General features: G+C 47.0%; 1 protein-coding gene across 1 annotated transcript in view; it reads left to right on the forward strand.

The window, feature by feature from the left end:
* The first annotated feature begins 1,205 nt into the window (after positions 1-1,205).
* Positions 1,206-27,350, forward strand: part of LOC102072745 (disintegrin and metalloproteinase domain-containing protein 9) — a 28,366-nt gene continuing 2,221 nt past the window's right edge. Inside the window, exons 1-21 of the mRNA XM_074559282.1 lie at positions 1,206-1,431; positions 9,073-9,170; positions 9,699-9,763; positions 10,803-10,881; positions 12,380-12,456; positions 13,116-13,305; positions 14,171-14,236; positions 14,661-14,732; positions 15,594-15,763; positions 17,259-17,340; positions 18,424-18,557; positions 18,746-18,917; positions 19,024-19,116; positions 19,816-20,011; positions 21,425-21,530; positions 21,943-22,132; positions 22,882-22,962; positions 23,403-23,508; positions 24,837-24,975; positions 25,474-25,576; positions 26,150-26,277. Coding sequence (XP_074415383.1) covers positions 1,317-1,431; positions 9,073-9,170; positions 9,699-9,763; positions 10,803-10,881; positions 12,380-12,456; positions 13,116-13,305; positions 14,171-14,236; positions 14,661-14,732; positions 15,594-15,763; positions 17,259-17,340; positions 18,424-18,557; positions 18,746-18,917; positions 19,024-19,116; positions 19,816-20,011; positions 21,425-21,530; positions 21,943-22,132; positions 22,882-22,962; positions 23,403-23,508; positions 24,837-24,975; positions 25,474-25,576; positions 26,150-26,277 — 2,462 coding nt within the window. The 5' untranslated portion in view covers positions 1,206-1,316. The remainder of the gene's footprint in view (positions 1,432-9,072; positions 9,171-9,698; positions 9,764-10,802; positions 10,882-12,379; positions 12,457-13,115; positions 13,306-14,170; positions 14,237-14,660; positions 14,733-15,593; positions 15,764-17,258; positions 17,341-18,423; positions 18,558-18,745; positions 18,918-19,023; positions 19,117-19,815; positions 20,012-21,424; positions 21,531-21,942; positions 22,133-22,881; positions 22,963-23,402; positions 23,509-24,836; positions 24,976-25,473; positions 25,577-26,149; positions 26,278-27,350) is intronic.

Consider the following 27,350-nt stretch of genomic DNA (forward strand, 5'->3'; position numbering starts at 1 on the left):
CAGCCAATGGGCGCCCGCCGCCCCGCTCCTGCAGCCAATGGGCGCCCGCCGCCGGCCGCCCGCAGCCAATGGGCTCCCGCCGCTCGCAGCCGGTCAGAGCGAAGCGGAAAAAGCTACGGAAGCGGCAGCGAAGGGCGTGGCGAAGGGAGTGCGCGCCGGACGAGGAGCTGATTGGCTGCTGAGGGAGGTGGCGGCCAATGGGAGAAGGCGAGGGGCGGGGCGTTGGTGCAGCGCGTGTCGCCTGCCGCCGCGCTCGGCCCTCGGGACCGAATCCCGGGGCCGAACCGCCTCAAACGGGGCCCGGCCGGGGCCCAGCTGAGGCCGAACCGGCTCAAACTTGGCTCGACCGGGGCCCAGCCGGGACTCGGGGACCCCGGGACCCCTCCCTCGGGGGCGCCCGCCGCGCTCACCCAAAGAGCTGATGCCTTAGCACCGGAGAAGGGCTCTCAGGGCTCTGCGTTGCCGGTAACGGGCAGCGCAGCGGCTCAGCGAGTGATTCCGTCCGAGCTGGCCGTAGTGCTGCGCGGCTCTGCCCAGTGCCACCCTGCCCTGTGGGAATGGGGAGGCAGCCTAGGTTCGGGTGTATTTGTGCTCTTTTCCCCAGTAAATTGACTCCGCTTTGCCATTACTTGTTCCTGATGTGATGGGTTTGTCGGGTGTTTGTTCCTGGTTTGTTTGGAGGATGATGCAGAGCTCCGAAGTTTCCTGGCAGGTTTTCCACGGGTGATTGGTGGACCAGGGCAGAATGCCTGGTGCTTGTAGAGGAGGGCAAAGCCTGTGATGCCTTCTCATTCTGGGGAATTTCTCGTGCTCACCTGTACCTATGGTATTGCCCAGCCAGGGGCTGACACGGTGTGTTCTCATGTTCTTCCAACACATTATGAAAAGGTTCTTTCCCTAGAAGGTTGGTGGGGCACTGAACAGGCTTCCGAGAAAAGGCTCACAGAGCTCCAGGAGGGTTTGGACAACGCTCCCAAGGATGCCCAGGGTGGGATTGTTGGGGTGTTTGTGCAGGGCCGGGAGGCGGAACTGACGATCCTTTCCAGCTCAGGATATTCCACGGTCCGTGCTCAGTCCCGGGGCCGTGCTGGGGGGGTGCCGATGCCCAGGCCGGTGCTGGGTTCCGGGTCGGTGCCGATGCCCGGATCGGTGCTGGGTTCCGGGGCGGTGCCAGGCCGTGGGGCGGGCGGTCGGCCGGGCCCGGGGCGGTCGATCGGGCTCACGGCTCCGCCCCGGGGCGGTGCAGCGCAGGCCCCGGCCCGGCTCCATAAGGCCGCGGGGCCGCCGGCCGGACCCAGCGCCCCACGGGAGGGGCGATGTGGCCAGGGGGTGTCATGGCCCGGGCCTGGAGCTGCCTCTGTCGCCTCCTCATCTTTCTCATCTTCCTCATCTTCCTCCTGCCGCCGCCGGCCGCGCCCGGGCAGCCCGCGGGTGAGTGCTCGGGGCCGGGCCGGGCCTGCCGCCCGCAGCCCGCTCGGCCCCCATTCCCTTTCCCGGACAGCGCCGTTCCCCCTTCCCCATCCCCTCCGCAGGGTCAGGCCCCCCATTGTCACCCTTTCGCTGCCCTCGAAGGGGTCCGGTGGGGCAGAGCCCCCCAGAGCTCGGCCAGAGCGGGGGTGCTGCCCGCTGGCCCCGTGTGCCCCGCGGCGGTGCCCGGGGGTGGCCGGTGCCACCCACAGCAGGCGGGTCTGTGGGTGCCAGCACCACCTGTGCCCTGTCCAGCATCGCCAGTGCTCAGGGATGCTGCGGAGGGCCCGGCGGGGCTCCGGTGCCGGGCCCATGGAGCTGCAGACAGGGAGCTGATCCCGGCACAGTGAGGCTCCGGTGTCGGGCCCATGGAGCTCCAGGTTGATCCTGGGTCAGCAGAGCTCTGTGCGGGGAGCTGATCCCGTGATAACGGGGCTCTGGTGCCGGGCCCATGGAGCTCCAGCCGGGGCTCCGGTGCCGGGCCCGTGGAGCTCCAGATGAGGAGCTGACCCCGGGACAGTGGGGCTCCGGTGCCGGGCCCACTGAGCTCCAGAGGAGTTGATTTTGGCAGTGGCCTCGGGTCCCGGCACACTTGCCTGAGTTCTTTGCTCCTCCATCCTCCCGGGATCTCCACCCGACTCCTACCCCAGCAAAGCCCCAGGGATTTGGGGCTGCCCGGTCACTGCAGGTGGCCTTGGCCATCCAGGAGTTCGAGTATGGGGCAGAGCTGCCCAGGCTGCCGTCCCCAGGGAGGGAGGGATGACAGAACTCAGTGCCATCATTCTGCGTGGCTCTTAAGGACTTGGTCCTGTGCTGTCCTTAGGGATTGTTTATGAATTGAGATGGTTCTGCTTATGGGCTCTTATGGTGCTGATTCCAGGCTGTACATACATGACAGGCAGAAATGTCTCCTCTGTCATTGTTTCCCCCTCTTGAAGGGACACATGCACTGTGTAAAACTTTTGTGTTTGTCATTAATGCATGTTTTTATAGTCAGGTCTTCCCAACTGAGCAATATACAACTTGATACTGGTGCTTCATGCTGAGGACAGTGCTTATGTGGTGTGTGCCTCTCCCTGAGGGATTCTGTGCTGGAATCTCTTCCTCTCACTTGCTGTGTTGTTGCTGGAGGGTGTGTGAGCTGTGTGAGGTAAAAGTCAGATTTGAGAGGTGGTGCAGCACGTTGGGAACTGCCTGACTGGAGGCCCAGGAGTGATGTCTGGAATTATGCATCTCTGAGATGTCAGGTGCTTGGTGTTTTAGGAATAAGATTCTTGTTCCTGCCTGGTAGAAATGAACACTGGTGCTATTTCTGATGGTGGATCGTAGTGTTCCTCTTTGCCTTTGGAACCCTTTGTCCCAGCTATTAATGCCAAACCTCCTATGAAATATAATGAACCTCCCTTGCCTGAGTATGAGCATGAAGGAGAGGGTAGAAACCTCCAGCTCTTGGGTTATAATGTAAGTGCTTTTGACACACATAGGGATGTAAGGCAGAAGTGGAGTGTTACCAGAGACTATTATCTGAGAATTCCTGAGTGACCATAATCACATAGTGGTGTGTAGCCTTAAGGGATTTGTGTGCATGGCTTTTCCTCTCCTGTTGGTGTCCATAGAAGCCTTCAAGATTTGATTATATGGATTCTAAAAAGTTCACAGGCACAGGCTGCTTTGTGCTACTCCTCTTTCTTGATACTTGGTGTCACACACACACACACCAGGATGTTCCAGCCAGGCTTGACCACAATTCTTGAAGTGCCTAAATGCTTGGATTGAAATTTCTGGGGAGATAGGATGTTTGGTTAAGATAATTCTTTTGTTCAGATCACAGAAGACACAGTACTGCCTCACCCATATTGCAACAAATCTGGAACAGCCATTCAGCAAAGAGTGGGTTTGTGGTTATTTATTTCCTCCATGTGAAAGGGAAAGAGAGAAAAGACATTTCAGTGTAGTTAATGTTGCCTTGCTTCTGGAAAAAAGAAATGAGGATCATGGCTTTAGAGTTTCTGCATGTCTTGATCATTATTATTTCACAAGCTAAATATATATAAAAAAAGGTAAGAATGTGCATTTCACAGTTCCCTTTGGTGGCCAGATGTAAAGGCAGTGATGTCTCCAGAGAGAAGCTTCCCACGGAGTCAGCTGAGCAAGCAGAGCTGGTAAGATGGGGAGGAAGTGAGTGGGCTCAGCATGCCATGGGTGGAAAGGAGTGACTCAGGGCCAGTGACCCCCAGGAGGGTTCATTTTTCTGTAGGTAGCTGAGCTTTACCCTGCTTCTCCTTTGAGAAAGCTCTGAGGTGCAGAGGATGTTGTGACAGTAGCAGTGCACACGTGTGACAGTTCTCCTTGTAGAACAAGGGGAGCTGTTGTCTTGCAGACAAGTTAGGCTTTAGGAAGGGCAGAAGGAATGGGGAGAGTCTAGACAGGAAACATTTACAGCATAGGTCTGGATTTCAGCAAAGGGTGTTAGAATTTTCTAGGAAATATTTCTGTGGGAGAGCTCGGTAACCTGATCGACATCCAACATCCCCAGTGAAACACCAAAGGAAACTTCATCAGCTGCTCTGGCCAGGTTTAATGTTATCCAAATATTCCAGGTGAGCAATACACACAGAGGAATTTGCTTCTCTTGCCATGATAATTGGTCATCTCTTCCTGCACCAGCACAGCAGGAGAACACAGCAGGTTTGAAGACTGAAAGCAGGGGAGGGAGAGGTGGAAAGAAAATCCCCAAGGAGTGGTGCCTGTGGAAGAACAGCTGGCCAGATGTTCCCAGGTGTTTTGAAGATGAAGCACCACTGAGGCACTCTTTGGTGTTTGAGGTTTGGGAGGAGCTGGAACTGCTGGCTCCACAGAAGACATTCCTACATTTAGAAGGAGTCTTGTTATCTTTGTGGTTTTTTTATAAACCTCTAAACATTTTTAAGTGGACTTGGATAATATTTACATAGTGAAAGTGAAGGAGTAGTCCCAAGAATAAATCCTACTTCAGCTATGACCTTAGTGCAAGAGTCAAGTGCACCAAAAAAAAGCTTTTCCTGGTGTGTCATTGCCTGGAGAAGTTAAAAAAAAAATCAAAAAGGAATTAAAAAAAGTAGTGGTTCTGTTGTTTTGAAGGACATATGTAAGTAAGCCAGGTCATGGAAGTTTCCCCTCAGACACTGCTTGGCAAACTCCTGTATGATTCTGAAAATAGAATCTGGAGAATGCAGACTGAGCTGGCAGCTGGTGCCTCCCAGTCAGATGGGATCCAGGCTCCATAAAAACTGATAGCAATCCCAGTGATCTGAGCATGAGAGAAGGATCTATCAGGGATAAGTGGCTTTGAAAGGATGGTGCAAAGTGTTCTGCTGAGGTGGAAATAACTTCTGTACCAGTATGAGAGGGTGAAAAATGGGGAACAGGAAAGGAAATGAGAGTCAGAGTGGGTTAAATGACAAGTGAATCAGCTGTGTACTGTTTTGAAGGTGAGTTTAACCTGTGGAGATCCATAAACACACAGAGCATGTGTGTGTGCCTTGGTGTGTGTGAGGCCTCTCTGGGCTGTTGTGTCCTTTTGTGGGGTTTTTTGGGGTAGATTTATCTGGAGAGTGGAGCCAGAATAGCCTGATATCAGCAGGCAGAGGTGTAAGGAAATCCTCTCCTTAGTTGCAGGAAAGGAGAGGCAAGGAAGACAGCAGAAAATCTAAAGATGTGGAGCTGGAGGGAAGGGCTGGAGGAATGGAGAGTGCAGCTTGAAGCACAAGGAGCTGATGGTTGGGTCAGGAATGCTCTGTATGGAGCTGTCCTGGCTGTGTAATGCCTTTGGCACTTCTGCTGAGCAATCCCCTGCCAAAATGTGGAAGCTGACCTCAGCTATCAATTGTAATCAATTGATGATAGCCACAGTTAACTTAATGAGTTTTGGTGTTAGCAGCTGAGCTGCTCACATGCTGATGAGTTGTTTTTATGAAATTAGCTTGTTCTGTGGTGTAACAGGCCACAGCGTGAACTTTCCTCTTTTTAATTTTTTTTTTCTTCCGTTGAAGAGTGTTTCTTTGACCTTCCTTGGGAAGGAGTCACAGCTCAGGAAGGATGGTGATTGAGGGGAAGTGTGAGTGAGTAAGTGCATGTAGCTGTGTGCTCTGATTCTGTAACTGAGCCAATGGGTCCAGCAAGACAAGGGGTGCAGTCTGACCTTTGCTGAATGCAGATTTTACCTGTCAGGCACCCCCAGAACACCTGAGCACCCCCAGAAGTTCCTTCAGTGTTAGATTCATTATAGCTGTGATGTGTTCTGGTGGTTTTCAAGCTCCCACATGCCATGGAGCATGCATGGAATTCCTCTGGTGGATTTGGGGTGGGGAGGGGAAGATGAATCACATCTTCCTAGTTGTCTCCAGTGCTTGGTAATTAATGGCAGTCTTTAATGAGATGAGATGAGATAACTATGGTCATGGATGCAGTTGTGTTCTTCTGATCAGAAATAAAATCTCAGCACGGAAATGGGTCATCAGCATGTCCTGTCCTCAGCGGTGACGTGCTGCAGCTCCAGCAGCTGCCAGAGAGCACCTGACTATTAGAAGTCCTGTAACTTGCTGAAAAATTGATCCCAAACCCTACCTGCCCTTCGTAGAAGGAAATTGTGGCAGCAGGGTTGGCTTTTTGCTCGGCTGCACTTGTCCCTTGGGTTGGGTTTTTGTTGCACTGCTCTGTGCCCTCCCTGATGGGCTCTGTGCCCTCCCTGATGGGCTCTGTGCCCTCCCTGAGGGTTGCTGGTGATGTGTGAAATGCTGCCCAGGGCACTTGGCATGGGAGCAGCTGCTTTGGGAAGTGAGGGGCAGTGCCAAGGACATCCCTGCTGGAGACTCCCACTCCACCACCTCCCAAACTGGGCTCTGAAGGGTGGGAAGGAGGGCAGAAAGTGGGGGCAGAGCTGTCAGAGCATTCAGAGACTTGAAATTTGGCCTCTTTTAGTGCTGTTGCTCTAAGAGGATCCTCTTGGAGTTGTGCTCTTCCCAGAAATCCCTCCCAGTTGTGCTTCATGTGATGATTCACTGAGTTGTTTGCTGCTTCCAAGCTGCTCTTGGGCAAACGTGTCAGCTCCAGGCGGTGCCAGGGCTGGCTGTGCCCTGCTGTTTGTGGCACCTGTGAGCCTGCAGAGCCTGGCACGAGGGTCCCACCCCTCTGCTGAGGGTGGGAAGGGCTCTGGGGATGGGACCAGGGCAGAGCAGGAGCTCAGGGCTGGCTGGAGCCCGTGCTGGGAAATGACAAATGGACAGAAGTGATTGCAGCAGTGTGTGCTTTTGGTGGTTCATTCCAGGAAAGGAAGCAGCCCTTCCCTCCCTTGTTTTCAGGCCAGGGAGGTACTGACACTGTGTTCTGTAGCCACCGAATATCAGGAGCTGTTTTCAGGAATTTTATCTCTGCTTTTTTAATAGTAGACAAATACTTTTGTAGTATTGCATGTCTCCTTTAATGCTTTCTAATACTTTTAATGTTGTATTAATTTAATACTTTTAATACTTTTAATGTCTACTTTTTAATACTTCTAATACTTTTAATGTCTGCTTTCTTTTTTGTAGTATTGTAGTCTACTTTAATAGTCTACTTTGTCTACTTCAATAGTAAATAAATACCTTCTGTTTACAAACACCATAATAATGCAAGTTCTGCTGCAATGTGTGCCCTGAGAAGCAGTGGAGCTGTGCCTGTGCTCTGGTGACAGAAATGCTGTGTGGCAGAGCAGGAGGGTGCATCTGAGGTCTCCTGCCATGGCCACGTGTGCTGTGACAGGAGGGAAGCTGGCAGTGAGCTGATGGCTTCTTCTTCTGGGATAGTGGTGGGAAGTGTGGGAATCCATAAATCAGAAAGGTTTGGGAAAGCTGCAAAAGGCCCCAGAGACAGCAGAACTGTGATTAGAGCCAAGCAGCAGCCATGAGATTGGTCAGCAGAAAAATTATTTAAACTGTAGAAAAGCAAGGACAAATAGAACAATGGTCTGTGTATTAACCTTTATCTAGAATAACTCCCTAAGCTACAGAAAGTTTATCTAGTGAGATATTAGGAAGTTTTAAGCTTAATAATGGAGCTCTGTGCATTGTGTTTGAAGGCTTACAAGCAGGTATTGTATTTGAAATAAGCAAGCATTGTTTTAACCAAAGGTACCTGTGCTTATAGTAATTGGATAGAACTACTGTCAATGTGCTTTTGCTTTGTGTGATTGGTCAAAAAACTTAAAAAGTGAGTTGTAACATTAAGTTCTTTGTCTGCTGCCTGGGATGTGAGCTGCTGGCATCTTCCCATTGTCATAACCATGGAATGAGACTGATGCTGGAAAGTAAAACAGCTCAAGGCACGTTCCCAGCAGTCCTGTCCTGTTTGTGATTTGTACCCAGCCCCTTGCTGGTGATAGGAGCAGTGTGCAAGGGACTCTCTTTTCCCTTGGGATGCCTTTTTGAGTGCTCCCCAAGGTGATGATGATGATCTGTGTCAGCTTGCCAGGCATGGGAAGGCATCTCCTGAATGCCACTGCAGCCTGGTGCTTTTTGGGGAACCCCTGGCATTTAAAGCCTGCCCATTTTCCCAAGGATGGAGCAGCCTCTCGTGGAGCTTTGAGCTCACAGTGCTGTCCTGCAGCTTAGAGAAACCAAAGGCCCTTTGGACATGGAGTGTGAGTTCTGCTGTGCTCAGAGGGGCTGGTTTTAAGTGGATGCAGCATCTCAGTCCCACTTGGGAGATTTTGGAGGGTCTTGGACACCAAATACTCGCTCACCCAGACGTGGTGATGATTTCTGGAGACAGACAGTGAGGATAACTGTTCCCTTCCCCCTGCCTTTGTTGGGAAGCTCAGACTCCTCTGATGAGCTCATTGATTCCCTTGCCATGAGCCAGGAAAACTATTTCTCTGGATGCTGCCTGATCTGCCTTGGCCAACCTCCTGCTTCCTGGGTGAGTGGCTGAGAGCCAGGCACCAGCAGATGCCACCACTGATGGGAAAAGTAATTTGCATGCACAATTTATTGTTGTTTACATAGTTAATATAAAACAGCTTGCAAAAACTGATAAAGGGAGCTTGGACTGTGGGCTTGTTTGGTTCAGGGGATCTGTCTGATGTTGCATGTACAGATAATATATAAAGGGATCTGTGACAGCTTCTTTGTTGCAGGGATTTGTCTCACCTCAGTTGTTTGATGAGGCCCTTGGGAGCTCTGTAAAAGCTTAATAAATAGTAGAGCAGCCTCAGGGCAGTTTGGCTGTGCTGTGCAGGGCCAGGGTTGAGGCTGAGCTGTGCCATGGGCAGAGCATTGAGAGAGGCTGCACGGGGCACTTGTGCAGCTTTGCAGCACAGGTTTGACCCTGGGCATCCCTTGTTGTGCTGATCCTGCTGATGAGGAGTGGTGGTGCTGGTAAACCAGTATTTGGAATGTGAAGATTTCAATTCAAAACTTTCTGGGAAAATTGGTGTCTCCTCTGCTGTTTGTGTGTTGTTTTCTCTGGCCCGTTGCAAGGCAATCCAGGCATGCCTTTGAGTGTGCACTTTTCCTCAAGTAGTGTTTTCCTCCTTGTGCTTCCTCTTGCTTGCTTTGTTCCTTTAGCCAATGTTTCTGTTCTGCTCTCCAGGTTTCCAGGAGATTTCCCTGCTCTCTTCCTACGAAGTTGTAACTCCACAGAGATTGGGGAGAGAACGACGAGAGGCTTCCAACAGCTCCTCCATACAGGTACCGGGCAGTCTGAGCCACATCTTCAATTTAGTGCCCATTTCCAAATAAAATCTACCCAAAACTGACCTGAAATGCCTGTGGAATGCTGCTGGGTGCACCTGGCAGCAGGGAAATGTCTGTCCTTGCAGAGAGCAGCACCTCTGGCACTGCTGGCAGCTGAGGGCCAGGAGTACCTCCCTCCTCCAGAGCTCAGGAGTTCCTGCAGTGGGTTTTTGATCTGGATGTAAAACTTGCATCATGTTCAGTAAAAAAACTGTGTTGTCCTTTTCTGGCTCTGTCTTGAAACTTTTCTGTGGAAGTTTTAGAAGGACAGAATAAGAAAACCACGTTTCTATTTTGAAACCATTTCCATTTCTATTTTGAAACCATTTCCTTCATGGGATTTTTTTCCCAGTCACACAGGAAGAGATGCTCTGTTCTCAAGGCAGGGACAGTTATAAAATAAATATCAGGCTCATTTGTTGTTGGTTTCAAAGACTCTTTCATTCATTAACATGAGTAAAATGCACCTTTCTTTTTATTCAGGACAAGGTGTCATATGCCATTGAGATTGAGGGAAAAGAATACACCATTCATCTAGAAAAGAACAAGTAAGTGATGAATTTCTTTAAATTGTTAAATTACTTAAATTAAATGTTATTAAATTACTGTTGTGTCCAGATGAGAAGCTGGCAGGTAGCACATGAGTTTTGAATCCTGGGGTTCTGTGTGGGAAGTGCAGGTACACCCCAGCTCTGCACAATGGGAAAAGATGGAATCCTCGTTGTCCTGGCCATCAGCCAGAGATGGTTTTTGATTCCTGCAGCCCTGGGGAACCCCCTTCAGAGCAGGAAGCTGCAGATTACTCCAAGGAGACCCAGGGAATCTACAACTCTTTCCATTCACAGCTAAAAATAAACAAGCTGAAGTGTATTTCAAGTAAATATTTTCACTTTTGTCTGGATCTTGTTTATTGCTTTAGTTTTGTGGTTTTTTTCCTGTCTCAGTAGCACAAGGACAGTAATAAATGAGGAAACTGGCTCTTTCTCCAAGGTCTGAATACTGACACCTCACAGCTGATACAGTCTGTCTGTCTGTCTGGGGTTTAAGGGCCACTTGCAGCACCAGCACATGGTCATTTACCAGGCCTCTGCTGCCCTTGTGATAGAGACACAACTGTGCAAGCCCTTGGGGAGCTCCAGCTGCCACTTGCCAAGGCCCTGACCCTCAGAAATGTGGGAATTGAGCTGCACCACATCAATGGAATGAGCAGTCTTAGTCGTGGGAGACTTTCCAGTGCACTTCCTCCTCAAACTGGGGAGGAAGAGGCATATGCAGCAGGCTGAGGGCTAGAAATTTGTTTCTGCTTGGAAACAGGGTTTTAGCACAATTTAATGGGTTTTGCTGCTTGTTCTACTCTCTGAGGTGAGGTGGTTTGTTTGATTTCATTAGCAGTTCTACCATTCTGATCTCTTGAATTTTGCTGTGAAAATATACTATTTCTTTGTTAATTTTACAGGATTTTCCTTTTTAATATTTCCTTATTTAATTTCAATTTACATATTTGTCACATTTTTGATTACTGCTCTGTTCCAATGTCCCAGCATCCCATGAAATTCCTCTTGTGTTCCTTGTCCCCTGTCATTGCAGAGAACTGCTGCCCAAAGATTTCACAGTTTATACCTATGACAAGGAGGGGAAGTTGCAATTGGAACATCCAGATGTCCAGGTAGGATTTCCTTCTATTCCTATTCTCACTGAGGGTGACAGAGACAGAGCATTTGTGGGATGAGGGAGTTGGGATTACAAAAGGATAATTGTATTTTCTGCTGGGCCCCCTTCATACCCACTGCCCTCTTCCTGGAGAGAATCCTTAATTTTGTATGAGGCTCTAACCTGTGAAAAACCTGTATTTTCTGCTGTGGAGGTGGTTGCTGTCTCATTATTGGGGTGCTGCTGTACTTGTCCCACAGCCCAGTGCAGGGCTGGTGGCACTGGGGACTGAAAATGCAACTTTGCCTTTTTTTTTTGCACAAAATGAGCTTCTAGATCAGTCTCTGAGGCACTGTGAGCTGCATCCATTCAGCAGGGATGGCTTTTAGGAACTAAAAACTCCTCAGGGTGGGCTGCTCTGTAAGTCCTGACATGTGGGAGCTGCTGGAAGGGATGGATGGACCAAATCTAAAGGACCTTTGGGTAGAATGGGATCTGTGTAGTGTTGGAGTTATTCCACAGAAAGCATTTGCTGCCTGGCATGTTGCCTTTGGAAATGTAGAATTGAAAGCAAGTTGTGTGATACAAAATGCAAAAGAGATTTCCTAATGGTTTCACTCTTAAGCATCACTGTTATTCCTTTGAAAGGGAAGTGTTAGTCATACATGATTCATAGGATCTTGTTCTTGAAAATAGAGCACCTGAGTCAAATGCCTGTTTGCTTCCTAGTTCAAAGGGATTGGTTACAGGAAAAATGCTTTTTCAGCATTAGGTCACAGAAGTCATGCTGGCCCTGAACAATTAGCACAAACCCTCTGTGCTTTCTTCCTTCTTGCTGAGCAACAGGGGACAGAACCTGTGTTATAGACCCCTGTATCAATGTTTAAAGACGTCCTTGCCAGAGGAAATGGAGTGTATTTCCCCATGCTCCCCCTTGTCTAATTTCCAGAATTTTTATGTCTATGTGTCAGGGCTGCCCTGTGCAGCACTGCTGTGGTTGGGGGGCACAGCAGGTCCCTCCTCCTGCCCAGAGAGGGGACAGAACAAGACAGAGCAACAGGGAACAGAACCTGCATTACAGACCCCTATATCAATGTCTAAAAATGCCCTTGCCAGAGGAAATTGAGTGTATTTCCCCATTGTCTAATTTCCAGAATTTTTATGTCCATGTGTCAGGGCTGGGCAGCACAGCTCTGGTTGGGGTGCACAGCAGGTCCCTCCTCCCGTTGCAGAGGTGACAGACAAGCCAGAACTTTCTGCCAGAAGACTGAAGAGTAATTTGGCCCAAATCAGGAGGGAGGGGTTGGACTTGAAATATTTGAGGCAGGGTGGAGGACAGAACAGGAGAGGGATAGCCTGGGTCAAGTCAAGAAATCCAGCTGTGGTAAATTGGACTTAATACACGTTGTGTTCTTGAGTTGTGATCACTGCAGGTCAGTGGCAGCTCCGAGGCTGCCCTGGCTGTGCAGGGATGCCTGAAACACCTGATAATGCACCTTTGTTTTCCTGCCCAGGATCACTGCCACTATCAGGGCTTCGTGGAGGGGACCCTGGATTCCCTGGTGGCTGTCAGCACCTGCTCAGGGCTCAGGTAGCACAGCTCCTCCTTTGTGTCCCTGCTGGCACTTTGTGGCTCTGAAGCCAAAACCCATTTCTGCTGCTTTTGGCACTGGCTGCACTGAGCTGCCTTGGTGCTGGTGTCCTTTTATTCAAGGAGTTCACAGATATTTGAAGTACCATCAAATAAGTTATTAATGCAGATTGTTACCAGAATGCAGTAAGTTGGCTTTGATGCATATTTGCAAAATAACTTAAAAAATATGACAAGTGTGCCTATTGCAGAAGTGGAATGTTGAACACTAGTCTCCAAATTTCACAAAATTGGCTTTAAACCTTATGCACCTCAAGTTTGATGGAATTGTTTTCTGTTTTGGGCTAATTGCCATATATTGTGTGCCATATATTGTATTTTTTATAGAGCCATGTCAGAGTGGCAATAGTGTATTTGAACTAAAGCATTTCTGTTTAAGACCTGGGATGTAATTCCTAGGGCATTGCAGAGCCTTACAGAAGTATTTAATGCCCTGTATTTGTAAGGCCCTGCTCAGCCTTTGGAAATGTAGAATTGTGAAGTGTGCTGGTTCACAAGAGCTGAGGTATAGGCAGGCTTTGTTTATTCAATAAAATAAAATTCTGTGTTACTGTTTTCTGTGCTCAGTGCCACATTTCTTACACACTGCCTTATTTTAGGGGTTTGGTGACAATAGGCAATGTCACCTATGGGATTGAGCCCATGGATCCCTCCTCTGGCTCTAAACACATTTTATATCGACTGGAGAATGTGAAGAAAGAGCCCACAGAGTGTGGAGTAACCACTGCAGGCCAGGAAGGGGAACATGCAGAGAGAGAGCTCCATCCCAGCATGACCCAGCTGCTGCGGGTAAGTCCTGCCCAGTCCCACACAAGGGGTTTTGTGAGTTCATTTCAGAGTATGCAAGCAGCTTATCAGATTTCCTGGGACTTAGTGCATACCTAAAGGTTTATAGTTTGGGGGGTTTGCTCTACAGGACAACTCAGTTTCTTCCCCAAAGCTGCCACAGTCTCCTCCTGCTTCTGCACATGGCATGACCAATGTCACTGTCATATTTTCTGAAAAATCCCTTTGCCCAGGATTTTCTCCTGGGAAGCTGAGAAACCTCAGAGAAAAAGGAAAACAATAATTTTAGAATATTCCCAGAATTTTTTGGAGGACTTCTAAGGTCAGGAGCATGACCCTCATCATGGAGAGGCTTGTTAACAAAGTACTGCATCAGGAGCCAGGAGAATATTGTCATGTTTATTCCTTCCATTATTTCCATTATTCCATTTACACCATCATCACCATCACAGTAGCAGTTTGGTGATTTGGTGTGAAGTCCCCCTTGTCCTTCAAGGACTGTCTGTACAGGAACAAGGTTGAAATGAAAGCAGAATGAAGAAATGTTGTATTTCACATCCAAGTCATTGGTATTTGTTGGTAGAATCTTTCTGCCCCTTTATCAAAGTGTGTGGTGACTTTCCAGAGCAATCTGTGCAGAGGTGCCTTGCTTTTGAAACAAGGGGAGTCTTTGTGCAGCTGAGTTTTAGTGTAAAACACAGAGAGTCTCATTGCATTGGATTACACTGCTTGGATTTGGCACTGTGTGCTTTGGGTGTGTCTCAAACCCTGGTGGTATCAAGTGAAATATGACAATGTCATGAGGCTTTTTTTTTGTTTACACTTGAAATAATAAATCTGAAGTTGTTTAATTTTTTTTCTTCCCCAGAGAAAGAGGGCTGTCCTGCACCAGACAAGATATGTGGAGCTGTTCATAGTTGTGGATAAAGAAAAGGTGGGAGTTCTGTGTGTTTTTTCTTTTCCCTTCTCTTCAGAAAAGGCATGGAAAGCCCTCAGATTTCATTACTCCCAAATGGATTGTTAAAAAACACTTGACAGTTTACCCAAGTTGTACAAATATGCTACCCTGGAAGTGGTTAAATGTGTGCGATGCAATCCTCCTCAGAAAAGAAGTCAGCCATCAGACAGGGAGAGGTTCTGTTAGCAAGGAATCTCCTGATATAAGGAAAGCACGTAATAAAAACTGCCTTTGCTGTTGGCTTTGGAATACTGAGCTGCTGAGCAGCACCAGTGAAGATGTTGCTGAATTGGTTTGCATCTTCTTGGAGATTTGGAGCCAGGCAAAAATGTTCTGTTCCTTTTTCAAACTGTTGTCTGTATCTCTTCTCTTCATGAAACTGAGTTTCTTTGTCTTGCAGTTTGAAGATTTTGGGAAGAGTGAAACAGAAGTAAGAGAACACATGGTGCAGCTGGCAAACTTCCTTGACAGTGTGAGTAGGAGGGACTTTGTGTGCTGCAGCCCTGCTGCCTTTTGGAAATGTCCATCCTGGGTTTGTTCTGGTACCACTTTGGGGAATGCATCCCCATGGAAGCTTTTCCATCTCTAAATTCATCAGCACTTATCCACCTTGAGAATTAGTTTAGGAAACACTTCCAACCTGTGCTCTGTAAAGGTTAGGGAAAAATCATGTTTGGTACTCCACTATTTCACGTGATATTTGTCAGAATTGAGACTTTTTATTTCTGTTTGGTGTTGTCTTACATGTAGCCAGTGTGGCATTTAAGCATTGATCCTGTAGCTAATGAAGGCCTGAATCACGGGGAAAATGCACTCTGGTGCTTCCAGTTGTGTACTGGCTGTGAAAAAAATTCAAACCCAGATAGCAAAGATGGATGCTTGCAATAAGATCTATAACACCAGTGTCACTGTCATATTTTCTGAAAGATCCCTTTGCCCAGGATTTTCTCCTGGGAAGCTGAGAAGCCTCAGAGAAAAAGGAAAACAATATTATCTCATTTGCTTCTCTTGTGTTTTGCTGTTTTGGAATGTGGTTGGAGATTGTTTCATTGGTTTCATGTGAATTGTTTTAATGGCCAGTCCTGGTCTGGATGTGTCGAGGCTCTGGAAAGAGTAATGAATTTTCATTATTACCTTTTTAGCCTTCTGTCTGTATTCTTTAGTATAGTTTAGTATAGTATTCTTTAATTTAGTGTCATGAAATAATAAATTAGCCTTATGAGAACATGGAGTCAGATTCATCATTCCTCCTGCCATGAGGGAAACACCAGACACCAGACACTTGTTTTTGTCTGTAGCTATAAATGAATATTTCTCCTATTTTTCTCCCCAGATGTACGTTATGCTGAACATCCGCATCGTGCTGGTTGGTTTGGAGATCTGGAAGCACGAGAACATCATCAGCACTGATGGAGGGGCTGGGGATGTGCTGGCCAATTTCGTGCAGTGGCGAGAGAAGAATCTCGTTCTGCGGCGGAGACACGACAGCGCCCAGTTTGTCCTGTGAGTGCTGCTCCTTCCCTCTGCTCCCAGGGAGAGGAATGGGGGATTTGTGTTTGCAAACAAGCTGTGGGGCTGCTGGGAGGTAAAACCAGCACTGGGAGAGGAAAGAAACAATGGGAAGGATTCCACTGATTGGTGAATGGAAAAAGAGATTTGCTGGTAAATGAAATTAGACATTGAAAAATGAAAGAAACAATGGAGAAGAAAAACCTCAAAATTCCTTAAGAATTAGAAATGAAAAGGGAGTGTTATACATTAGAGGGGAGTCTTTGGGATCAGGTGTTCTGGGAAGTCTGAACCTCTCAAGTACCTCAGAAATGGGGAAAACCCCCAAAATTCCATAAGAATTAAAAAGGAGGGTTATACATTAGAGGGGAGTCTTTGGCATCAGATGTTTAGGGAGTCTGAACCTCTCAAGTACCTCAGAAAAGGGGAAAAACCCCTAAATTCAGTAAGAATTAAAAATTAAAAGGGAGGGTTAAATGTTATAGGGAAATCTTTAGGATCAGGTGTTCTGGGAAGTCTGAACCTCTCAAGTACCTCAGAAATGGGGAAAGAGAGAAGGGAAATGTGGCTGGAAATTGGGATAAAAGGCAGGCTGCGTCCTCCAAAAATTGGAGAGATCCCAGGGGATGCCCCATGGCCTCTGCCTTGATTGGAATAAAGTAAAAGGACTCCTCTGTCTCATTTTTGGACATAAATCTCTGGTGTTTGTGGATTAATTTTCCTAACACCAGGAAGTTCGTTCTGTCCCTGTGTGCTCAGCCCAGCAGGCACAGGGCCTGCAATGCCTCCGTGGCTTTCAGCAGTCTAAGATAAGGAAATGTCTTGATGACCGGACCTAAGAAGCCCCTCTTTGCCTTCAGACCTCTTATCTCTCTATAAGCCCATAGGATCCTCACCACAGTTCTGCCATTGGATAGTTTCCAAAACTCCTTTACTCTATAAAAAGTCCTACTTTTGCCCAGTTTGCCAGAGGAGCTGTCCCTGAGACCCTTCACAGAAGATACCAATAAAGGCATCTCTGTGGAACCTCACACAGCCTCCTCCTCTCTCTCCCTGCCACTTAGCAAGCTAAAGAGCTGAAATCACTAATGAGCTGATAATCATTAAAAACTGAACTGCTTGCTAAGTCTGGAGTCTGCCTGAGGGGCCTGGACAGGTCCTGCTTAATTGGATTTCTCTGTCTTGGGCACCCACAGCAGGGAGACCCCAAAAACACCAGAGCTGCCTTACAGCTCTAGTGCTCCTTATATGCAGAGGAGTGATGTGGAAGAGGCTGATTTTCTCTGTAAACACTTGTTTTAAATCCACAGAGTAAAGGAATCTTGAGCACACAGCAAAAGCTTACCTGGTGCCATTTGTGCTTGCAGTCAGTAGCAGTGCTAGGAAAGCTGGAGCAGCAGGGTTTGTGCCCCACAGGCAGGAGTGGTGTGGATTCTGTCTGTGTCTGTATGGACTGATGATGGTTTCTCCTTTCTCTTCATGACTGCAGGAAGAAGGGTTTTGGTGGCACAGCTGGAATGGCCTATGTGGGAACAGTGTGCTCCAAGAGCCATGCAGGAGGAATTAATGTGGTGAGATTTCTTCAGTGATCTCTGAATGTGATTTATTGCACTCTGAAAGTCTTCCTGGAAGCACAGTGTATTTCATAACAAAGCTGAAGTGGCTTAGAGGGGCTCTTATGTTGTCCCAAACAATTTCTGACACTTCCAGGGTGTCTGGATCACAACTCCTCTGTAATCTTCTGCTCAGCTCACTGTGCAGTACTCATGCAAGAGGATTTCTCTGTATTGTTTTAAGCATCTCTGCCTCAAAAGTATGTGGGAACTGTGGGTTTTTTCAAATCTGTCCTGTGCTGTGACCTCCCTGAGCAGTGCTGGTTCACTGCATGTTTTATATGGAACTGCAGAGCCTTCATGAACCAAACTGCTGGTGTCAGATAACTCACAATCCCAGAAATCTGCTTCTTTGGACCAGTGACAGAAGTGCTGGAATTTGCACATTTCAGGAGAATTGGGCTGGTGTGGAGAGTTCCAATTTTGTGTTAATGTTGCAGCTGCTCTGGAAAGTGGAGTTTGTTGGGTAGTGTCCCAGAGAGGTTTCTCTGAGGGCTTTTACTGCTAAGCAAATTCCATGCACTTGGTTGGAAATCTGGCACTGTTGATCTGAAAATCCTGATAATGTAGAGCCAGAATGGCAAAAGAGTCTCCTTGGCACAGAAGCAAACATTGACTTTGTCAGGATAAGCTCTGTGCTGACTGCTTTCTGTGTATCTCCTGTGGATCAGTATCCAGATGTTTGCCTCCATCATGGCTCACTTTGGTTTTGTCAGGATCAGCTTTGTGCTGACTGCTTTCTGTGTCACTCCTCTGGATCAGTATCCAGATGTTTGCCTCCATCATGGCTCACTTTGACTTTGTCAGGATAAGCTCTGTGCTGACTGCTTTCTGTGTCACTCCTGTGCAGTTTGGAAGGATCAGTATCCAATGTTTGCCTCTATCATGGCTCACTTTGGTTTTGTCAGGATCAGCTTTGTGCTGACTGCTTTCTGTGTCTCTCCTGTGGATCAGTATCCAATGTTTGCCTCTATCATGGCTCACTTTGGTTTTGTCAGGATCAGCTTTGTGCTGACTGCTTTCTGTGTCTCTGCTGTGCAGTTTGGAAGGATCAGTATCCAGATGTTTGCCTCCATCATGGCTCATGAGCTCGGCCACAACCTGGGGATGAACCACGACGATGAACGAGTCTGTCACTGTGGGGCAAGCAGCTGCATCATGAGCTCTGGAGCATCGTAAGTAGCTGACCAAGGGAAGGCAAACAAAGCTCAAATTCCCCCATCCATGTGCTTTGTTTTTATGGATTACTTTCACTTCAAATTCCCCTTGCAAAGAGTCCTGCTGTGCTTGTGATGGGGGATGCAAATGTCCCCCTGTTCTGGCTTGGCTCAGTGTAAAGCTCAGCTCATTTTCTCCATTGCAGGGGATCCAGGAACTTCAGCAGCTGCAGTGCAGAAGATTTTGAGAAGCTGACACTCAACAAAGGTGGGAGCTGCCTGCTCAATGTCCCAAAGCCTGATGAGACCTACAGTGTCCCTTACTGTGGGAACAAGCTGGTGGATGCTGGGGAGGAGTGTGACTGTGGCTCACCAAAGGTTTGTGGCTGTGTGTGTAACTTATCCCAGCAGTGCCCCTGCTCAGAGGGGACTGTTTGTGACAGAGGGGGAGATTTGGTGACATTCACAGCCCTTGTGTCCTCAGGAATGTGAGAATGATCCGTGTTGTGAGCCAGGAACCTGCAGGCTCCGATCTGGTGCTGAATGTGCTTATGGGGACTGCTGCAAAAACTGCCAGGTAGGAGACTGGGGTTGTGGTAGGAGGCTGAGAAAAGGAGAGTGTTGGTTTAGTGCATCTGTGAGAGGGAGTTGTCCTGTGGTATAGGTGGATAATGAGATGATTGGCTCTCACAATTAAAAGATAACTATTGTGTGAATATCAATAAAAGCTTTAGTGATGTATAGTTTTGTTATTGTAGTTTAGATGTCCTCTGTTCTCCCCATAGTTGCCTTTTCCCCATCAGACAGCCTGGGGTGTCTAGGACAGGTACAAAGGAGGCTGCACATGTGTCCCTTACCTGGGGCAGCTGGGAATGGAAAAGCTTGGGGGTGCTTAGGGGGTGTGAAGGCAACACCTGCCCTCCAATCCGGTCACAAAGCATTTACTGATAAATGGCATAGAAGGGCTGAGTGACAGACTTTGGGAAGGGCCAGGGCTGGCTGATGCAGCCCCCAGGGGTATAAAAGGCTGATCATCCATCCTGAAATTGTGATATCCATGAGGGGCAGCTCCCAGTGCTGCAGCTTTTTCCTTATGTTGTATTTTTGTTAAGGTTTAATAAACCTCTTTAAACTTTCAAAGTGAGCAGTTGTTTCTCACACTGCCCCACGAGAACACACAGATCAGAATTCAGATCATCCCTGCTCAGGTGCAGCACCACTCTCTGCTGTGAGATTCCTCTTTCCTAACACAATTCTCCCTCCCCTCTGTGCTCAGCTGCTCCCTGGAGGCACAGAGTGTCGTGCCAGCACCAACGAGTGTGACCTCCCTGAGTACTGCAATGGCACCTCCCAGTTCTGCCAGCCAGATTTCACCGTGCAGAACGGGCACCCCTGCCACAACCAGGAGGCTTACTGCTACAACGGCGTGTGCCAGTACTACGATGCCCAGTGCCAGGACATCTTTGGCTCCAGTAAGGGTTACAGTCTTTCTAAGGGGTGTAACTAAAGAATACATGAAATATTGGTTGCCTCAAGCCAGGTGTTATAAGCTCTTGGAGGTCTGTTCCACACCCAAGATAGCTCAGCTACCTCAGAAGGTATAAAATTTTGTTGGAAACAAAATGGTTTTATTAAAGGCAAAATAACAAAATTCTTTACAGATAAAAAGCTCAGTGCCAGGACATCTTGGGCTCCAGTAAGGAATGCCACAGGGTTGCAGTCTTTCTAAGGGGTGTAGCTAAAGAGTACATGAAATAAATATTGGTTTCCTCCAGCCAGGTCTCATAAGCTCTTGGAGATTTATTTCACACCCAAGATAGCTCAGCTACCACAGAAGGTATAAAATCAGTAGGATGGCTTCTGTGGTAGTGTTGGAAACAAAAGGGTTTTATTAAAAGGCAAAATAACAAAATTCTTTACAGATACAAAGCTCAATGCCAGGACATCTTTGGCTCCAGTAAGGAATGCCACAGGATTAGTCTTTCCAAGAGATGTAGCTAAAGAATGCATCAAGTATGGGTCTCCTCAAGCTCTTGGAGATTTATTTCTCACCCAAGATAGCTCAGCTACCTCAGAATGTATAAAATCAGCAGGATGGCTTCTGTGGTAGTGTTGGAAACAAAAAGGTTTTAATAAAAGGCAAAATAACAAAATTCTTTACAGGGAAAAACTGATTCAGGTGCAAGAGGTCCTCCTGCTTCTGGTAAAAACCTCACAAAAGCAATTTGTTTCTTTCTTCTCTTCTTTTTGTAGTAAATTGCCCAAGCAAAACTTTTTGGCTCTTATCCAATTAGCTATCCTTCAGTTTGAGGTGAAGTCCCCTAAGTCTTATGAGATGCCTTTTTACCTCATTGAAGAGAAAAACTTCTAAGCTTATTTCCTTTTTAAAAAAACAAAGGAAAGTTTTGTCAGTCCGTCCACAGGGGGCACATTCCTATAAATGCACTAAGTTTATTTAAAATATATTTACTTGCTTGTCACTAACAGAGACCAGCTGGCTTTGGCAGAGTATTTGGAGCAGTGGTAGTAATGGTTTAGCATCATGGTCATGCATTCTTCCTGTGTTACATTTAGTTTTGTGCTGGGGATTCAAGCCATAATTTTGTTGCACTTATCATTTCTGGTACAGTGGGGTTTCTGCTCTATAGATCTGTAAAGAAATATCAAAAAATATCAGGTTGAGGAACTGTTTTTCTCAGTTTTTAGACTTGGAACCTTGTAATTCTGACATTATAACTTCTTTAGTGTTTTGCTCAAGTTGCTAAGCTCATGGCAAACACTTGGTGTAGCAGGGTGGTTGCTGTGGGTACAGGAGATCCTGTGGGAGATGTTTCTGTGCCTGGGTAACGTGGCTCCTCTCTCTGGGGATGGGCTGTTGTTTGCAGAAGCCAAAGCAGCCCCCAACATTTGCTTTGCTGAAGTGAATTCCAAGGGGGACAGATTTGGCAACTGTGGTTTCCATGGCCATGACTACAAGAAGTGTTCCAGCTGGTGAGTTGAGCCCAGTGCACTGGGAAGTGCTGAAATAAATGGTTGGGGATCTGTGTTTGGGTGCTGTGTGTCAGTTTGGGGTGTTGTAGGGGAGGGATGCAGGGCTGTGCAGGGTGTTCCACATCTCCTGTCGAGGATTGTGCTTTCCCTAAGTGATCACATATGGGAAGATGAGAAGCAAATCACCATCTTTTCCTAAATGTAGAGATTCCAACAGCTTACAGAAAGAAGGGATAAACTACTCTTGCAGCACTGGAATGAAGCCCAGTTCAGTTTTATTTGTCAAGTTGCCTCAATTTTGTTTTCAAGTAGCATCTTCCAGTAGAAATGAAAGATGGCATCAAGCACATGGTAGTGTGCTTCTCAGAATAAATTCGAGTGTCACTACAGTGTTCCTGTGTTGCTGTTGTAGGAATGCCATGTGTGGGAAGCTGCAGTGTGAAAATGTGAAAGCCATGCCTGTGTTTGGAATCAAGCCTGCTATTATCCAAACTCCCATCAGAGGCACCCATCAGACGTGCTGGGGAGTGGATTTCCAGCTGGGCTCTGATGTCCCAGACCCAGGAATGGTGAATGAAGGCACCAAGTGTGGTAATGGAAAGGTAATAAAAATTTTTAAAATTATATGCTAATGTAATAATTTGGGGCATTCATGGGAATAAAATTTTCAGCTGCACTGTTTCATGAATAGTTATGACCATTATTTTTGGATGCTTGTAGTTAAAATTTTCAGCTGCTCTGTTTCATGAATAGTTATGACCATTATTTTTGGATGCTTGTAGTTAAAATTTTCAGCTGCTCTGTTTCATGAATAGTTATGACCATTATTTTTGGATGCCTGTAATTAATATAAAATGACATGAGTCCACTGATTGCCCCCACTGCCCAGTACTGCACTGCATGTGCACCAAACCTTTAGTGAGCCTTTCATGTGTAGGTGAAGCGAAAGAAATTGAGTTCATTGAGAGCCAGAAACTTTGCTCTGTCAATGAGCAGGAAGAGCCAGGCCCTCACAAATGCCTGGAAGACAACTTTCAATTAAAATCCAGCTAAACTAAGGAGTGCAGAAGCTTAGCCCAGAAGCAGAGGAATGTGCATTCCACATGTCCTTACTGGGCACAATTTAATTGCTGTTCCTTTACATTCAGACTGGAGACAAAAGGCTCCAGTGCCAGCTCAGCCCCATGCTGAGAGGCCTTTTGTGGAGCAGAGTTTGTGCAGAGTTTGGAATTATCAGTCAGAGTGTGTGAGGCTTTGTGGCAGCAAGCACAGCTTAGAAGCAGGGATCTGTGCAGGCAGGGAGGCACTGAAATGCCATCATCCCTCATCTGTGTGCATTTCTGCTCCCCAGATCTGCAGGCACTTCCAGTGTGTGAGTGCCTCTGTCCTGAACTACGACTGTGATGTGGAGAAGCAGTGCCATGGGCATGGGGTAAGCAGGGAAGAGAGGTGATCAGTAACTTTATTTTTCTGTTTTGTCCAACTGTAAAACTCTCTATAAAATGCCTCTAGGCAAAAGAACCTGTAGTAGTGTCAAAAAAATCTTTGACACAACTCTCTGCCAGGCAAGAATTCCCAGTTCCAGTATTGCTAATGAAATTTGACTCTGCATCTCACAAAGAAAAAAAAAACAAAAAAGTAAAAGCCATGGTGTGTAAGCTGTTGAGATAGCTAATCCTTGGAATCCTGAGCAGTGCTGTGTGTGCTCAGTCATGTGAAATCTTGGCATGCCTGGCCAAGGACTGTGGTGTAACTGGGTAAAAGTCTCCAGGCTGAGCAACAAAGGACAGAACAGGTCATGGCTGCTGCAGGCAGATTGAAATGCACACAAATGGAGGTGGCTGAGTGGAGTATTTGTGTTTTGGCATACAGGTGTGCAACAACAACAGGAACTGCCACTGTGAAGCAGGCTGGGCTCCTCCTTTCTGTGACTCCAAAGGCTACGGGGGCAGCGTGGACAGTGGCCCTCCATACAATGGCAAGTGGCTGTGAGAGCTGGGCTGGGGCTGGGTGCTCCAGGGCAGCCCCACGTGTTGGTGAACCCAGGCACCTCTGGGTTTCACTGGCAAAGAATTCTGGCAGAGGTTTTGTGCTCAAGGTGTTGCACTTCTGTCCCAGGGTCCTGGGGTAGGGATCGGTAAGGATCTGGTTTAGTTCAAGTGATTTCTGCCACCTCAGAACAAAAATCCTCTTGGACTTTCCTGTATCCAGGCTTGGAAGGGAAGCTCCAGTGAAGGGAAGCATGATTCCTGCACAAGAGAAATCAAATGACAGAGCTGGAAGCTTGCTTTGCTCACTGAGGGTTTGAAGGTGAAAGAGGAAGCCAGAGCCAAGCTCTAACCTGTAGCCATGATATTTTCTGAAAAATCCTTTCCTTAGGATTTTTCCTCCTGAGAAGCTGAGAGGCCTCAGGAACAAAATGTAAACAATGGTTTTCTGCTGCTGTGGAATGCAACAGGTGCATCTGTGATTGGTCTCATGTGATTGTTTCTAATTAATGGCCAATCACAGTCAGCTGTGTGTCCGAGACACAAACCTTTGTTATTCATTCCTTCTTTTTCTATTCTTAGCTAGCCTTCTGATTAAATCCTTTCTTCTATTCTTTTAGTATAGTTTTAATATAATATATATCATAAAATAATAAATCAGCCTTCTGAAACATGGAGTCAGATCCTCGTCTCCTCCCTCATCCTTGGACCCCTGTGAACACTAATGTGGAGAAAACTTGCTGTGTCCATGTGGAGTATATAAAGATGGGGTTGGCGTAACTTCTGTGGGCTGCAGGAATGATCCTGAAGACTGTTTTTCATAAGCTGGTGTGGGTTTGGGAAGGCTAGGGACTCTGATGCAATAACAGGCTGGAGAAGCAAACTGGAGCTCAGGCAGAGCCCTCAAATCATCAGCCAGAAAAAGGGAAAGGCTATTTTGGTGCAGCCTGCAGGGGAGAAATTGCTGCATATAAAAATGTCAAAATGAAGAACCCAAGTTCTTTGTCTACAGCAAACAGTGGCTGGAGAAGAGGTAGATTTAACATCAGCCCAAAAGGCAGAAGCTCTGTTTTCCTCTCTCATAAAATCTTTAGTAATGAAACATTACAGCCATGAAAAATGAGGATTGATCTCCTAATTTAATGTGCTCCTGCAGCCCGGGGTGTCAGCTCTAACAGATAAACAGAAAGGATCTATTTGGGCATCTGTCTTCTTGGATTCTTTGGGGTTTTGTCTATGAAGAATGGAAAGCAGTTACAGAACCATTCCTACCTAAGCAGAAATTATTTATTTCTTCCCCGTGGTTTTGTGCCCTCAGACAAAGACACCTCCCTGCGCAATGGGCTGCTGGTGTTCTTCTTCCTGGTGCTGCCCCTGCTCGTGGCTGCTGCTGTGGCCTTTGCCAGGAGGGACAGGCTGAAGAGGAGCTGCAGGAGGCTGATGTCCCGCTGCCACTCGTGAGTGCCTCTCCTTTCTGCCTCCTGTGCCCTGGAACAGGGCAAAATCCATGCACGGTTGTTTACACCAGTCATGCCAGAGTGTGGAGGCATTTCCCAGTCCCAGGATGTCAATGGTACATGCAGCTTGCCTCTGGCAATGACAGAAAAGATAAATCTATCCCAAATCAAAAGAGCAGAGAGTTTTCTCTTTATCATTATGTTTATTCTTGTGCATTGATGATAGAGCTTTATATTTTCATGTCTGATCTTTTTATAGAGGGGAAAAGACTGCCAGAGTCCTTAACTGAAAAAAGGTTGTTTTTATTTATTAGATTTGTAAATATTAATATTATTTGCAGTTAATATTGTAAATATTCATATTGTAATATTAAATATTATCTTTCTCACACTTGATAAGTGCTAAGATGGTATAAATCCAGCTCAGGTTCACAGTGCCTGTGTTCCCAGCCTGCACTGGGTTATGTGCTCACTCAATCCATATCCATTGGATTTCAGGTCACTTCAGTCACCTCCTCCTCGGCCAGATACTGAGCCCAGGGACTACCAGCCAAGAGGCTTCTCCCGTGGCATGCCTTATCCTCCAAGAGCTGTGCCCATGGTAGGAACCAGCCACCTTCCCTTACTCCGTTTGTTACTCTCAAGTAAAGACATGGAGGCAGTTGCTCTAACTTTTGCCCTAATAAAAGCTCTAAAGTTACTTTTTCACTTCTGAAAATTCACTTCTGAAAATTGTTTGTCCTTGATAAAAAGCAGAGAGAATATTTGTTTTGTGGGGGGCTCCTCAGTTTCCCAGTTTAAGTGCTGTCCCAGGCTGTGCTTGGTTTACCTGCTTTGCTGCTCCTTTTCCTCATGACAGATGCCCAGCCCTCTCTCCTTGTCAGAGCAGTTGTCCTCTGAAAGCCACAAACAGCCAGAGCACACTCCCAGAGCAAACCTAGTGCTGTTGTGATCAGCCTTTCTCTATTTTTCAAAATCCAGCAGTTTCCAGACTGCTGTTGCTTTTTCCTGCTGAGTTTCTCAGAGGAAAGAGCTCCTCTGATATTGCCAAGCTGCTTTGCAGTCTTCTTGAACATCACTTATTTAGTGACGTAAAGATTTCAATTCCCTGACATAAATATTTCAATTCCCTACGTGCAATTGGTGACCATTCTCTTTGTGTTATTTTTTGCAGGATATGCATCCCAACACCTTTCCTGTGCCAGCTTACCCAGTTAACCAGCACCCCCAGCAGGCTTTCCACCAGCCCTACTACTCCCCACCTCAGTACCCAGTGCAGCAGCCACCGAGGGTGCCCAGCAGGTCAGTGCAGCCCCCTGGCAGGGGCACTGATGGCATTTCATGTCCTGGCTGTCACTCCTGGGGTGTTCCATCATGTGTTGTGTGTGAGTGGGGCTGATTTTTTTTATTGGGAGAAGTTTCTCCTTCACTTGACCCTGGAAGGCAGCGCGTTCATCGTGTGCTGTCACGGCTGTGTGGTGATGGATGAGGCTCAGAGCATGGCTGTGCAGGCAGATTAGCCCAGCAGGTGGATGAAAGGCCTGTTAAAATAGTCAGCTTAAAAACAAATCACTCACAAATCTGTCATTGTGCTGATTTGTGAATGCTGTGGCCAAGTGCAAAGCCATTTCTCTGAACTTTGAGCAGGAAGTTTTCCTGTGTGTTTCATTTTACTTTTGAGTTGTGCCTGTCAGATGCAGTGCTGTGCTGTGCCACACACAGACCCGGCACGTGCCAGTGCTGCGTGGGAGCATCCTAATGCAGCTCATTTTGTGTGGCTCTTGGGCCAGGGGGTTCTGCAGAGAATTTTAGAGAAAAGGTGAGTATGGTGGCCACATTTCTCTTCCCAGAGAAAAGCAAGGCACAACTCTTCCCAAAAATATTCCTGGGTTTCACATTCTTTGGACCTCAGAGAAAGGAAAAACAATTCTTATTGTTTTTCTACTACAAAAGTAGAATGCAATATGGAGGTTGTTTCCCCAAAGTGATGTGTTTTGGTTCCTTGGCCTGTCAGGGCCAAGTGTGTAGCCCCACATTTCTCATCACAGAGAAAAGCAAGGCACAATTCTTCCCCAGAATATTCTTATCTCATTTGCAGTGCCTGTTTGTGCCAAAGTAGAATGCAATTTGGAGATTGTTTGCCCAGAGTGACGGTGTTTTGTTTCCTTGCCCTGTCAGGGCCAGGTGTGTGTGTGTCAGGACAGTCACGAGATTCTGTGCAGTGTGTGCAGAGTTGAGTGCTTGACAGATTCAGTTTAGATGAAATGTAATATAGTATAGAATAATATATATAATGTAGAATAATATATACTATACAACATAGAATAATATAGTAGAATAAAGTCATTAATTAGCTTTCTGATAAGATGGAGTCA

Source organism: Zonotrichia albicollis, chromosome 26 (genome assembly GCF_047830755.1).
Source record: "Zonotrichia albicollis isolate bZonAlb1 chromosome 26, bZonAlb1.hap1, whole genome shotgun sequence".
Classification (NCBI taxonomy): Eukaryota; Metazoa; Chordata; class Aves; order Passeriformes; family Passerellidae; genus Zonotrichia; species Zonotrichia albicollis.